Genomic DNA, 14,339 nt, shown 5'->3' on the forward strand with positions numbered 1-14,339 from the left:
AATACAGGTGTACTAAAACCACATATTTATAAAACATTCACAGCATTAAAGCTAATCACAATGTATTATTATTATTTATTATTTATTATGTATTATAATTTTTCTCAACTGATAGTAATAACTGCTGATAATGTCTACCTCCTTAAAGCATTTAAGCAGTAAAGCATCCATCACCAATTGCTGCTGGATAGAAATGTTGTCCTGCACAGTGTTTCAACAGGTGCAAGAAGGATAACACAACATACACATCTTTGGCAGATTTCTTACTCATAATCAAAGAGCTTCAGGAGTAACAACTTTAACACCTGTACTTCTGTGTCAGAAATTTTCAATAATTGTTTCTCCCCAGCATCCTTGTGAGAAAGAGAGGAATTGTTTATCCAAAGACAAACTCTCCACTCACCCAGTACAGTCCCTTACATTGTCAGTTCAGTGCTTTACTGCAAGCTTCCTTCACCCCTACTTTACATAATTATAGTGGCCTTCTCAAAAGGGACATTGTTTTACAAAAAAGGTTTGAGAGAAAGACAATTATAGTTTCATCTTTTTATGTATGTGTTTCCTAAGAAACACAGAAAAAATTGCCAGTTTTGTAATAAAAGTAAATAATAGAATTTATGCATTCAGAATTGTATTCACTTCTTTTGCACACTTTCTCCACTTCTTATATTTACTGGCCATGAGAGTAAGAAGTTAACCTAGAAGACATTGATTAAATTCAATAAAGATATTCCATCTTTTCAGACTTACAATAAAATAACTATGAGAGCAAATCAGCTTTACAAAAGGCTAGCTGAACTACATTAGTATATAACATTACATATGGTAAGTAATCCTATTAAAGCAATGAGTCGCTATAATAGAAAAACTGTTCTCATCTACTGGAGTTCAAAGTGAAGTAAGGTACAGACAGAAGGTAAACTCTCAGCTGTTGTAAATTATCACAGCTCATAAAAGCTTGCCATTTTACACCTTCTGGGGAATCTGAACTTCAAAATTATACAGAACGTTCCTTCCAAGTATCTAAAAGAAAATTATAAGTAAAATTCAGGCTTCCCCAAGAAAAGTTTACATTTCAACCACTTTCTCAAAATGGGAACTAAGAGAAAAATTAGGTGTCTTAATCAAAATCTGTCCCCTCAGTCTGTCCAACTGTCTCTTTATTCCACTACCAAAAATCCAATGGAAATGTTGGTGCTCATGCCACAGAACAAAGTCTGATGATATGCAGGTATCTGAACGCGAGGACAAAACAATTCCCTAAGTATCATCTGCCAAAAATACTTGAGGTATTTTTGCAGCTGAAAAGTGCAAGGCAATACAGGCCATAAACACTGCATCCTTTCTTAACCTTGGAGCAGCAAAGACAAAACTGTCCCACAGTGTGCTTCAAGAGAAGTCTGATCTTGTGTCATCAGGTCCTCAAACCACAGAGGAGTTTCCTCCACAGTCACTTGGAGCTTCTCTACCAAGGCAGATTTACAAATGTCCTTCTCACACCCAACTGGTTCTTCCACTGTGGTAGACGGGGCCAGCAAGGCCCTGTGCAACCCCTCTCAGTGACACTCCACATGTTCAAGCATGTGTTTAAAAGCTGAATGAGCTTGCGTGCAGCTCCTATTGCAACAGACTTCACAGCCACCCCACCACTCACAGCCTCTGTTTTCTGTGCACTGCAGTGGCTGTCACACCTGGGAGTCTATGCACATTAAATAAATGAGCTGGGAATGATCACAGTGGAAAGCCTCTGCTTACTCTCGTATTCAAGGCAAAATTTGTTTTAACAAGAGCATCAAAAAGGAGAATGCAAAGCCAATGAAATCAGAGCAAAGCAAATCCAAAATATGCCATCCAGAGACTCAATCTTGATTTTTCCAGAGACACAATCTCAACTTTTTCCTTTGAAACAAGTCCAGCCACCGAGACTTAGAAATGACAAGGAAATCAATCTCCTCACCATAAACATGTTGCGTCTAGGTAAAACCTTAACAAAGGGAAGGCCTGGTAAAACCATGGCTTAGGCCTGTTACCTCTGCTAAGCAGAAAAGGGAAAGTGACTCAGCTTAATTAGAGGTAGGAAAACAAGTTCTGTAACCATTGTGAGTTCACATCGTGGTGCATAGTGGTTGGCTGAATTATGCTTGTTATGATTTAAAACTGTGGAGCTGATAAAGGTCAAACTGCTTAAAAAGGCCAGGTTTTTGCAATAAAGCACCTCTCCTTTGCCCTGCCTGGGGACTCTGTGTCACTCTGCATTGTCACATCAACATTCCTAAAATGTAGCTTCATAGGTCCATAAAACCTACCTCTCTTTAATAACTGGATAAAATGAAGCTCTGAGGTAAAAAACTTCTTGCTGTTCCTTTTCAAATGCATCAAAAAATGCTCAAGTTTGGATCCTACATCGTTTGTTGTGATGGTAGAACCAACATTGCTAGGTCCTTTATATCTGATAAGTTTTCTGAAGCTGTAAAGAGCAGAAGCTTATCTCTTCATAAACAGAGTTGTTTAACTAGGGCTCTTAACTGTGATTTGATTTCAGTTTAAGGAGATTAGGGTTTATGATAGTATTTATCTTTTCTGAAACAGGGTAAGGACAGAGAATGTGGGAGGTGGAAAAGGACCTACCTTCAGCAGCCATCATTTCAAAATCTAGAATTGCTCATTTTTATTTTTAGAGAAAACACTCAGGTTGATATCAAATGCATTGGAACTTTACGTAGCCACATTCAGCACTAAAACAAGTGGCTGGTACATAATTAATAAGTGGAAAAGACAATTTTTACAATCTGATACACAGTTTTTATTGCTATTCCTCTCTTGCTATTTTCCCCTCTGAAATATATTTTAGAAGTGTAGAGACTCACTCTAGAGACAAGAATCTACAAGCTTTCATCAGTAAAAAATTGTTAGAAAATGAAATAGGCACAAAATTGACAAAATTCTATAAAAATGCAATTCAGCTCTGTGAAAATTATTCTAAATGGTTCTTGAATGTAAAAGGATTCCTATTCCTTTCTTCCCTATTGTTAGGGTATTATTTTGTAGGGATTTAATGGGCAAATCCAACAAATCACACAAAAAAAAATGTATCATTTTCTATAATAATCTTTACAACAGCTATACAGGACTTGTGTGTCATCAATATCTTTGGTCACACACAAAAAAGTACTTCAAAGCACATGCTCTCCTTAGCTGGTTTATAAATATGCATGTGTTCAACACACTATTACTTCAAAACCTCTGATGTCAAATTTTCCAACCAAAATCACAGAATAGTTTGGGTTGGAAGGGACCTTAAAGATCACCTAGTTCCAACCCTTGGTCATGGACAGTGTCCATTAGACCAGGATGCTCAAAGCTCCATCCAACCTCACCTTGAACAGTGCCAGGGATGGGGCATCCACAACTTCTCTGCCAGTGCCTCACCTCCTCACAATAAGAATTTCTTCTGTATTTCTGATGCAAACCTACTCTTTTTCCGTTTAAAACCATTTCCCCTTGTTGTGTCACCACATGTCCTTCAAAAACGCCCCTCTCCATCTTTCTTGTCTGCCCTCTTAGACCCTGAACAGCTGCTATAAAGGCTTCCTGAGGCCTTCTCCAGGCTGAACAACCTCCATTCTCTCAATCAGTTTTACTGACTTTGGTTTAATCCCCACATGATGGACTTCAGATTAGCTCACTGCTTAATCAAATGAGTCCTGCATTAATTTTTCAAAATCAACTAATTGTTCTAAGAAAGCTATTTCTTTCAAAAATTGACTTAAACATCTTGAACCACATTTGTAATTGTATTTGAGATCCCAAAAGAATCTAATGAATTGGGAATGTCAGATCTTCCCCACTATAAGATTAAAACAAACATTAATTTATTATATAAACCTACTAAATAATATCTGAAGCAAACTAAAACATCTGTAACTGCTATAAGATAAACCTTGTAAAACTACATCCTATAGTTTCACTCCAACATTAAAATAGGCTCCACCCCAAAGGAACACTTTGAAAGCTCTTCAGCACAGATTTTCACTTCAGAGACTGTGATCTTTCAATCTGTCATTACTATCCCACATAGACCTTTAGCTTGGAAGCCACTTCACAGGAAATCTTCTTAAGATCTTTTTGACAAGTGTATTTGTCATAATTTCTTCCATTTCTCCCTGGCACGAGGGAGTCCGAAGTGATCAAAGGAGTAAAAGGAACCCTTTGTCACAAGGCAAGGAAACACCCAGCTCTGCAGCTCACTTGCACATATGGAGGCTGCCAAGGGTGTCCCAGCTGGAGTAAGAAAGGCTGTGCAGGAGTGACACAGCTTTTCCATCTCCTTGCCTCCTCACCTTCCTGGAGCCACAGTGTCCTGATCCTGGGGCGGGAGAGGCAGCAAAGGGCACCAGCTACTGAGATCTCAGCAGCTGTGCTGGACCAACACACCTGCTGCAGGTCTGGACACACAGGTGAGACTTCACTACATCGAACTGGGCACACTTCAGGCACTTGACCCCAGAACAAGACTGCAGCTACCTTAACACATTGATGACCATGTGCACGGATTCAGGAAACATGGAATTCAATTTTCTTCCACCGTCTTCTTTGGCTTTGTGGTTACACAGTAATGCTTCTATCAGCTCCCAAAGGAAAATCTGTTGAAATACAGAACTGGGAATTCTCAGAAGAGATTCTAATTTCCTATCATTTTCCACACGCTTAAACCCATTGGAAACAACGCTAAACAGCTTTACCAAGGTTTTGAAAGAGTAAAGATTACTAACATTTATATCTCTGAATGGAAGACATTAACTAAGATAGTAACAACAGACTGCCATATTTGATCATCCATGGTATCTGTGGATTTTAGACTTTATGTTATTTTCTTCAACTTAAAAATTGATGTATATTTTCAACCATACCAGGCTTTCAAAACAGCTTCAGCAACTTTTTTTTTTTAATGTAACCACATATATGTGTATATTTATACAATTATACTGCAGATAATATCCAACAGATCTGAGCCACAAAGAGGGCAACAGCCAATACAAATCCCCCCACAGCAGACAAATTCAAACACAGAATGCAGTAACACAGAATAAGTCTTGCTGTGTGCATACCTTGGTGTCTTTTTCTAAATCAAAACACACATCCACTGCTTAGCTGAAGAACTGACCTAAATCCAAGAGCTGTGAGCACAGCAGGCTTCCTAAATACTGGTGTGATGCTCTGTGCACTTCTGAAGGTAATCTGGGATAAATAAGTTGAGGCAACATTACTGTAGGACAGCAAGACCAAAGTAATGCTCTCCAGTAATTCTCCAAGGCTCACAACAACAGCAGCAAAATAATCAAGTTTTCTGACATGTATCAAAAAGAAAATTAGAAGAACACACAGTTGCGCCTAGCATAGCTTTAATACTGGAAATCACTTTCTATATTGTTATACTTGATAAATAACAGTAAATATATTAGCTAGCATTCAAAATACAGGAAACTTTTTAAAGTTCAGAACAAAAGCTATATATAAAGTTCACAAGATATTACTGTAAAGGACAAATTAGGAGCCCATTTGAATCAAACCAAAGTAGATAAAGGGGAAAGGTGTTTCATAAAATAAAGGAACAGTCCCAGCAGGGACAGCACGCATCTTCCCTATAAGCCAAAGAGCCATTACTATAACAAACGATACAGAAATTATATCAGGAATAAATAGTGTGTGACCTGAGCACACCAGCTGAACTGTGTGAGTTCCTGCTGCCTATACCCACTGCTTGACCCTCTGTTTGTGCATGAACCCTGGCCAGTCTGCAGTGCCAGTGGACACCAACCTCCTGCAGACCTTGGGCCACAGCTACCAGCTTGGCCTCCTATGATGGATGTCCTACCAATTCTGCACATGCCTTATAAAAATTAATCCCACCCAGTCTGGAGAGATTGTGAGAAATACACCACTGCACAGAGTCAATTCAGGTGAGATACCTATGTTTATGAGGATTAGACTAAGGAAAAGGAAAGCTGCAGCCTATCAGAGGTTATGTGTCCATACTAATTTTATTTGAGGGTAACTGTGTGATTTTGCTTGCTCAGTGTATCATGACACAAATAGCATAACCATCACAGATGTAGTACACTGGATACTGGTTCTCTGGCACTTTTATGTAGACTTTCATGAAAAGGGTAGAAAAAAAGAGGTAAAAGTACAGCAAAACACACATGGGTAATATGTTAATTTTCTCATTTAGTCTCACCTATTCACCTCAGATATGCCTCAAGCCCCTTTTTTCTCTTCTATGCCTTTCTTGATTAGAGGTTGACAGCCACATTTTAGAGAGGTTTCTGCTTAGGGTAAATACTCACTAGGAACAAGCATCAGAGTAGACATTATTTCACTTATTGCCCAAGAGAGCACTTAAGCTTATTTCTTGAATAGTGAAAGGCTAATATACTGTTTAAACACAACATTGATTACTGAGGTGCTTTCCTTCACATATATTTTATGTTGTTACTTGTTTGGCAGTAAAACTTAAGTTCACATTTAGCAAGGCACTTAGGCCACATTTCATTAGAATATATATATACCCCTGAGAAAAATTACTTATACTCTCTCCATATGAAAAATTGCTCTGCAATACCAAAAGATTGACAGAAGAAAAAATCAAGTACTGATCTGAAGGAATGGCAAGCTTGTACCAGAACATGACAATCCACTTTAGACACTGCTGTTCTGCATAGGTAAATGTGTGCACCATTGCAGATGTATGGAAGATGTCTTTGGATCTGTCATCAGCACCAAACTGTTCCATCATAACAGGCTGCCACAATGTGTACACCAAAAAATTTCCCACAGCATTGAACTGTGGGATTTCTGCAGAAGAAAAATTTTGGTCCTTCACAAATGCCATCAGGAAATCCAAAATGGAGTTCAAGCGTAACAAAAGGCTGTTGAAAATAGGGCACAGAAGAGGATAAACAGGACTGAAATAGGAAAACTGGATTTGTACACTTATTATTTTTATAAAAGATACACTACAAGCTCATATTGACCTATAACACTGCAGTCTTCTTGTCCTTCATTCTTCTATTTATTTAAGCAAAGACACTTCTCCAATACAGAGACCAAACACTGTTTGTATTTGTTTCTGCACATCCACAGGGATAAAAGGAATAACTAGCATTACACTTTGACACATGGAACATATTACTTCATGAACACAAGTTCAGAAGTTACACACAAGGAATTTAACAGGGCTAGAAAGTCTCAGGAATGCCTTGGAAAAGGCACAACACATTTGCATGCATCCTAACTGAATAAACCACTCAAGCAGTTTTATCTACCAGCTTTTCCTAGATTGCTTGCTTATCAGTTGATTACCAAGTAACCAAGTTGCTTAGCAAAATAAAAAAAAATAGAAAAAAAAAAAAAAGAAGCCAAAGAAAGCCAAGGGAAAACTTCTAACCTTGCTTCTGAAGAAGTATTGACAAATACTAAAATAGACCTGCTTTTATTGTTAGCTGCTTAAAAATTATACGTATCCTTTAACAACCTACTTAAACAGAAGCAGGGATGGAAGAAAATAATCTATACCGATCTCACTTAAGATTTTTTCCCAATTATGATTTAGGAGTCCACCTTGGATCAAGTGTAGTATTTAATACAGAACCATTTGACCAATCTACTGCACAGAGACAGAATAATCCAGTAAATATTTCTCTCTCTAAGCATTAGTAGGATATTTGAAATATGAATATTTAAGCCTCATGACACTGAAGTTTCTAATAACAAATATAAGGCATAATTATATCTAAAGCTAAATTAGTTTTTTACTTAAATCTTTAGCTTGCTTTCTACTTGCTAAGGTTCCAACAACAAGCCATCTACCACTATATTTCTCTGGCAAACTTGTTCCATCTTACAGGGTTCGTTACTTTTTCAATTACCAAGGCAAAGAATTCAGCTGCTTCCTTAAAGTACAGCCAATCTTTCTTGTAATGGTCAATTATGAAAAGATTCACTTTTTATTTCACGATAAACTAGACGTTTATGTCTCTGTCATGACTGCTTCTTGTGGAAAAAAAGAAGGGTGCTTCACAGGTAGTGATGAAGAAGAACAAACCAGGAAAAAAAGGTTTTTTTCCTCCACCTTCCCCATGATTCTCTCCTTTGTTTAATTCATTTTTTTTATTTAATCCTTTTTTTCATGTCACTGACTTAACTTTACACATTTTAATGCAGCTGACAAATAAAAAAAATTCTTATGTAGAAGAATATTTCATAATCTTACGTGCTGATAAACTGTAAAAATCAACATGAAAACATATCTTATGTCAATGAATAATCATAATTACAAACATATCTTATGTCAATGAATAATCATAATTACTGTCTTAGCTTACCTAAGAAAAACCTGTTTGAAGAGGCTCATAAATAGATCCAATTTCACAGCCTATACAGGCTTTCTAGTGGGGCTTTTGGTTTTTTGTTTTAAGAAACACATCACTATAGTATTTGTCTATTGTCTCCACTCAAAATAAGACACATCAAGCCAAAAAGTCTGAAAAATCAACAGGAATTTCTGTAGTAGTTGGCAGTAACCCACAGCCTATCACACTGTCACTAATATTACCATTTAACTTTCTCAGACTTGGTTTGTTCAGGTATATTTCACCATACTCACTAGAACTAGCCAATTGTGAACTGGTTGCCTAGAAAAATCCTAAGTATGACAGGTAAGAGCTGCAATCATTCATTTAAATAATATTCAAGCATCACTCCATATGCACCTTTTGATACATTAAAATAACCACCTTAATCTTTATGTGCACTAGGACCAGATCACCCAGTGGACATTGGGAATTCAAACTGGCATAAAAAACTGTGCTCTGCAGACAGTGGCACCCTTTCCAGAGGTTCTCTGAGGGAAGTTTTAAGTTTTGCTTAGGGCTTCATGGCAGCCCTACCAGCAAAGGTGACTTGGGGACATGCTGAATTCATATTGCTGTGACACGCAGCCATGTGTGTGTGCAGAGGCCGCACTAGTCGCAGGTAAGACAGATAAATCAAGTGGTAGCATCCCCCCATCAGCTTTTCTATTATCTGCCCCACTTTGTGCAAATTTCCTCCAGCTTCCCCAACACCTCTTGCTTTGCTGTTCTTCCTTAAGACATGGGATGGGGATTTGTCAAAGTCAATGAGCACTTTATTACAGTGAGAGTGCTCAGTAATGAACAATTCAGCAATTTAATGAGATTCTGTAGATCTGTCTCCAGCCTGTCCATCAAGTTTCACTTCCATAAAGCACCCTGACACTAATCCTCTGGCATACCCAATCTTCACCCTGGGCTGAATATTAGATTCTTCCATGGTATATTGCATTACCACTATAACCTTAGCAAAAATGATGAACTTAACTACACTTGAGGCAATATAGCTGGTCTGATTTGATTTTCTTCTATTGGGTTGACTATGAGGGAATTACTTATTTACTAAGATAAAGCAAGAAACCAGTTTCTTATTGCCTTCTGAATGACCAAATTGGTTAATATTTATATATGTCTTTTAATCCATTCTGGGAACTTGGAATATTTATAAATATATATTTATTCCTGGTTTTTACAAACTGAATTAAAAAGATGCATGCACATTTTGCCTACAGCAGAAACCTAGTTTAAAAAAATTCTTTGGAACAGCAGTAGTAACCTTTAGAGAGGGAATTATGATAACACTTAAATGGACAGTGTGGAGTTTGTTGTCACTCAGAAAGCAGCATATTACCTATCTCTGCCCAGTATGACCCTGCAACAGAAACAGAGGCTTTGTCACATTTGTCTCATGAAGTGTTCATTGACTGGAGTGCACACAATTAATAAAATTACTTCTGAGTCTGAGTCTTGCAGAACAGGACAGTTAGACAGGATTTGAAATCTCCCACTTCCCAAACATCATTATAGCAGATTTTGAGTGAGTATTAAGTTATACTTGAATAGTTTCCCATAGAAACTCTTCTAGCAGCCAATCACCCATGCTCCATGCATAAACTTGTACATCAGAACTTGCTTCTGATAAAGGGAATATGGGCTAGGGCTCCAGAGCAGTGTGCCTCAAAAACCTAAACCAAACACAACCCATCATCATGTGTAGTACAGGCATCCTCCAGGGACTAGGACAGGAAAAAGTCAAACTTCATTTTGGTATTTGCAGAAAGTATCACCTTTGTAACACACTCTATAATGTAAAGCCTCAAAATTTTGGAAAAAAAAATGCCTGCTACATAACTGAAAGGTTATGTTACGTCTTCATACTGGTTAACCTGACATTTTTATTTTTTAAAGAATAAATATCTTATCCTGCATGACATTATTCATCCACAGAACATAAAGCATCCCAATGATGAATATACACTTTACACTTTGAGAAATTGATAGCATCCAAATGTAGTTATCTCCTTAGAATAATCCAAAAGATAAATAGATAATAGGGGTTGAAAAATAAATCCGTTTTCTGAAACACAGTCTTCTCTGTTTGGGTAATATAACCCACTTTCTAAAAGGAATGCACAGGTTTCTTTTTAGCAAGTTTCCTTCTACCTTGAAATACACTGAAATACTTTCCTCTCTAAAACATGACAGCAAAAACAAAACAGAAAGATATCTTTGGGTAATCAATATTACAGAGATTTCCTTCCGCTCCACAGTGAATTTTTACAGACATACAATGGAAACATTTCCAAGGACAAATTTTGGTTTAGTTTTTGTGTTTCTCTTAATAGGCAATATGTTTTTCTCACATTAGGTTTTCTCCCAGCCCATACACACTAAATGTCACAACACAGTGCTTTTATCTTGTTAATACTTCATGGCTAGCAACTTTTCTAGATCCAGCTTCTTAAAAAGAAGTGATCTCAGGCTTCTTGCCACAAACCTTCCATCGAAGCTTCCACTCATCTTGGAGCAGTACTGCCTGTGTGATGATTCTCTCATTTGCTTCAGGCAAAGTCAGCCATGGTGGCCCAAACAATTTCAATGACTATTGAAGTTATGCAGCTAAATTTGTCTGAAGTGAATGAGAGAGACTGCAGAAGCAAGTTTGCCACCAAACTCATGGCACCAGCCTCATCAGAGGCAATTATAATTGAGCTGCATGCATCAGCCATCGCTTCCTATCAAAGAAGTTGGATCTGGAGGAAAATCTCTGTCTGTATTTAAGTAGCAGAAGTTAAACAGCATGACAAATTTCTCTCTCAAACAAAGTAATTGCATTAACACAACACAACATTTTTAGAATTTCGTTTAGAAATTTCCCTCAGTTGTTATTCACAGTTTTTGCTCAAGTGCTTATTCTCCCTCGAGATTGCTCCAGGGTTTCAAAACAACAGATTACTGCTATGGTTTATAGTGTGTCACACATTCTGGTTGTTCACCAATCCCCTTACCTGCCAGATTTGTTCTTCACTGAGTGAAGTGAGTCTATCGCTTTTAAAAACCTCTCGAAGAAGACAGTACGGGAGTGCCAGAACTTCTTCAGGATGGCTCTTCAATAGCTCAGAGAGATGTTTTACTAAGAAGCCAATGACTGCATTCTCCAACAAAGTGAGGTTGAAAAGATCCGCAAGCTTGTACAGGTCCAAGTAATTAAAACTATTTAATTCCTAGATGGGTGAAGCAAACAAAATACATGTCACAAAAATATCCCAAACGCAAAACAGAGAATATAAAAATCCACAGGTCTCAGATAATGAAAAAAGGTTATTCTTTTGGAGCTGTGGATTAGGAAGGCAGGCAATATAACTTCAAGTTAATTAACACTGCCTCATTCAAAATGTATATATGTTACCATTGCATATGCAAATATATATGATAGTACTAATTTATATTGCAACTCCTAAGGTTATTTATGCATAAAGCATCTGTAAGAAATATGGATTAGCACATAATATAATAAACCAGCATGATTTACACTATATGTCAAGAGAGCTCACAGGAGCTAACAAGTGGATTAAAAAAATGCATTTTTTAACTACAATGGTTCGTTACAAAGCAATTGTTTGTTTATTATTTAGTGTTTTGATTGAAGTAGAGCACCTGTGTAGCACAACTTTTGTTCTATGAAACCTCACAAAATACAAGATGTTGAGGAACATTTTATTAGGTATGAATTTTTCTTCATTGAACAAATGAACCCTTTTTTTCCTCCAACCACTGTCATCAAAATATAGTGGACGTTGGCTTCCTCTCTCTCCTGGCAGCTGAAAATGTGAGGAGCAAAAGCTATAGTAGCTCAAGGCAGGAAGCTTTGCCCATCCTGCTAACAGATGACCAATATTTATGGGCTAAACGTTTTCAACTTGGCATCCTTCATAAATTAGTACCTAGACAACTAACTACTGCTGTTCTAGACCACACTGCTCCTTTCAGGGAACAGCCCAAGAATTCACCTCTATTAGACAAAAGCACCCAGGGCACCTGAGAAATAATAATCATGTTTACCCATTTTCTCTGTTCTTGCTGCATGCTCACACCTCTCTTCCCCTCTCCTCCGCAATCCCGGTTCTCATCTTCCAATTTAGCACACTGCTCCCTATCAGCGCCTTCCCCTGACCAGCCCCATGGGTGAGAATGACAAGGAGCCTCGTCAGTCTCACTTTGCTGGTGAGTTAACGCGGGGACTGGAGCAAGGAAGAGAAACAGACTAAATTAAGTCAATTTCACTTTCACTGCTCCGCTGGATGGAATGGCAGCACCAAATGAAACTGACAAGAAATCTTGTAAATGTCAAATGAGCTGCACGGCTGGCAGATAGAGCAGAGCAACAGGGAAGATGGGAAAGTGCGAAGAGGGGTTTTTTTGGAATGTTTTATGGACTACATCTTGAACGTGTGAATTGGGTGCCTGTCCCGATGACTGTGGAGCTGTTTATGCATATGCAATGGAGAGTGGAGAAAGAATTTTTTAACCTGCTTAGAGGAGTCAGTACTGGAGGAAATGGAATCAAATTCCTGTGGAGGTTCCTGCTTGTTACATAATCTCCCAGTCTGAACGGTTCACCCTCCCCAGCAGAGCTGTACACTAAAGATAAATCTTACTCATTATCTACTTAAGACTTCTGCATAAGAGCTTCCCATGGTTTTCTTGGAAGAACAAAGTTCTTTACATTGTCAGAACAAGCATTAACAGCCATCATACCAAAAGCCATAGCTATTCTAGTGTCAGCCCCTCCTCATATTAACACAGAGGAGATAAGAATAAATCTGCAGAAAGAAAGATAAAAGAATGAATTCTACATGAAAAGTATCTGGTCTGTGTGCTTGCTTGGTGATTTAGTATCTTCAGATCACAGATGGCACCTCACAACCCCACTCCTGTGATGGCCATGCAATGCTGACAACAACACATAGGAGTCTAATCCAAGCAAACAGCACAGTATTTGACAAGCAGCAACCACAGTTTATTGTCTCTGGCTCAGAAAACTATCTTTTCAAAGAACTCACTGATTGAAAAAATCCCAATGTCAGAAAGAAATTTAGAAGAGCTCAGAGTGTATTTATTGAGCTCTTTTGTGGTCAATGGCTATGTCTAGTGACATAAAAAATAAATAAATAAATAATCAAGCATTGTGAGCTGAGGATCAACAGTCCCACTACAATACATGCCTGATCAAACCCCACTAAGTGTTGGTTGAGAAGGTGGCTTTTAGCAGACTTCAGAGGAGGAAAATACTGGAGGTAACATAACAGGATCCTTATTAGAGAGAATCAGTAATGAGACACACAAATGCAATCCACCCCTGAAAAAACTTTACATTTTCAGGGAAATCTGAAAGACATTGGTAAGCCTTCATTTTAGGTTTGGATATTTTTCATTAGCTCCAAACTCCCCTATCCTCTCAAATCAGAAGCAATCAAAGTTGTTTTTATGAAAGCTGTCTTACAGTTAAAGAGGCCAAATATAATTATGGATGTATAAATAAAATCTCACCAGTTACTTATACTGCATGTAGTAAGTTATTTCAAATGCTTACTTATGTATGTGAGTTGGGGTTTTTTTGAGGGTGGCTGTTATGTGTTTACTTATTTTCATTACTAAGTTTCAGATGATTTTTGATGCTTCCTAACATAATGTGGCACTTACCTGCTGAACTCACAGTCTACTTGTTAACGAATACTGAAAGTGTGTTTTGTTAAAACCGGCCTTGGCCTGGAATCAGTAATGTTCATTTCTGATTTTGTAAGGTTAGAGTTGATCTACAGGTTTGTATTTCACAGAAAAAGAGGCAAATACTTCATTAGATTTTACAAATGAAAATCAGGTTTATACAGTACTATACAATACTGCCTCAGTTATGATCCTAGAAAA

At 37.7% G+C, this 14,339-nt stretch overlaps 1 protein-coding gene across 3 annotated transcripts in view; it reads right to left on the reverse strand.

The window, feature by feature from the left end:
• KLHL32 (kelch like family member 32) overlaps positions 1-14,339 on the reverse strand; it is a 121,112-nt gene that overhangs the window by 27,787 nt on the left and 78,986 nt on the right. For all 3 annotated transcript variants that reach the window (XM_058020477.1, XM_058020479.1, XM_058020478.1), the window contains exon 6: positions 11,420-11,635. In XM_058020477.1, coding sequence (XP_057876460.1) covers positions 11,420-11,635 — 216 coding nt within the window. The remainder of the gene's footprint in view (positions 1-11,419; positions 11,636-14,339) is intronic.

The sequence above is a fragment of the Melospiza georgiana genome, chromosome 3 (assembly GCF_028018845.1).
Source record: "Melospiza georgiana isolate bMelGeo1 chromosome 3, bMelGeo1.pri, whole genome shotgun sequence".
Classification (NCBI taxonomy): domain Eukaryota; kingdom Metazoa; phylum Chordata; class Aves; order Passeriformes; family Passerellidae; genus Melospiza; species Melospiza georgiana.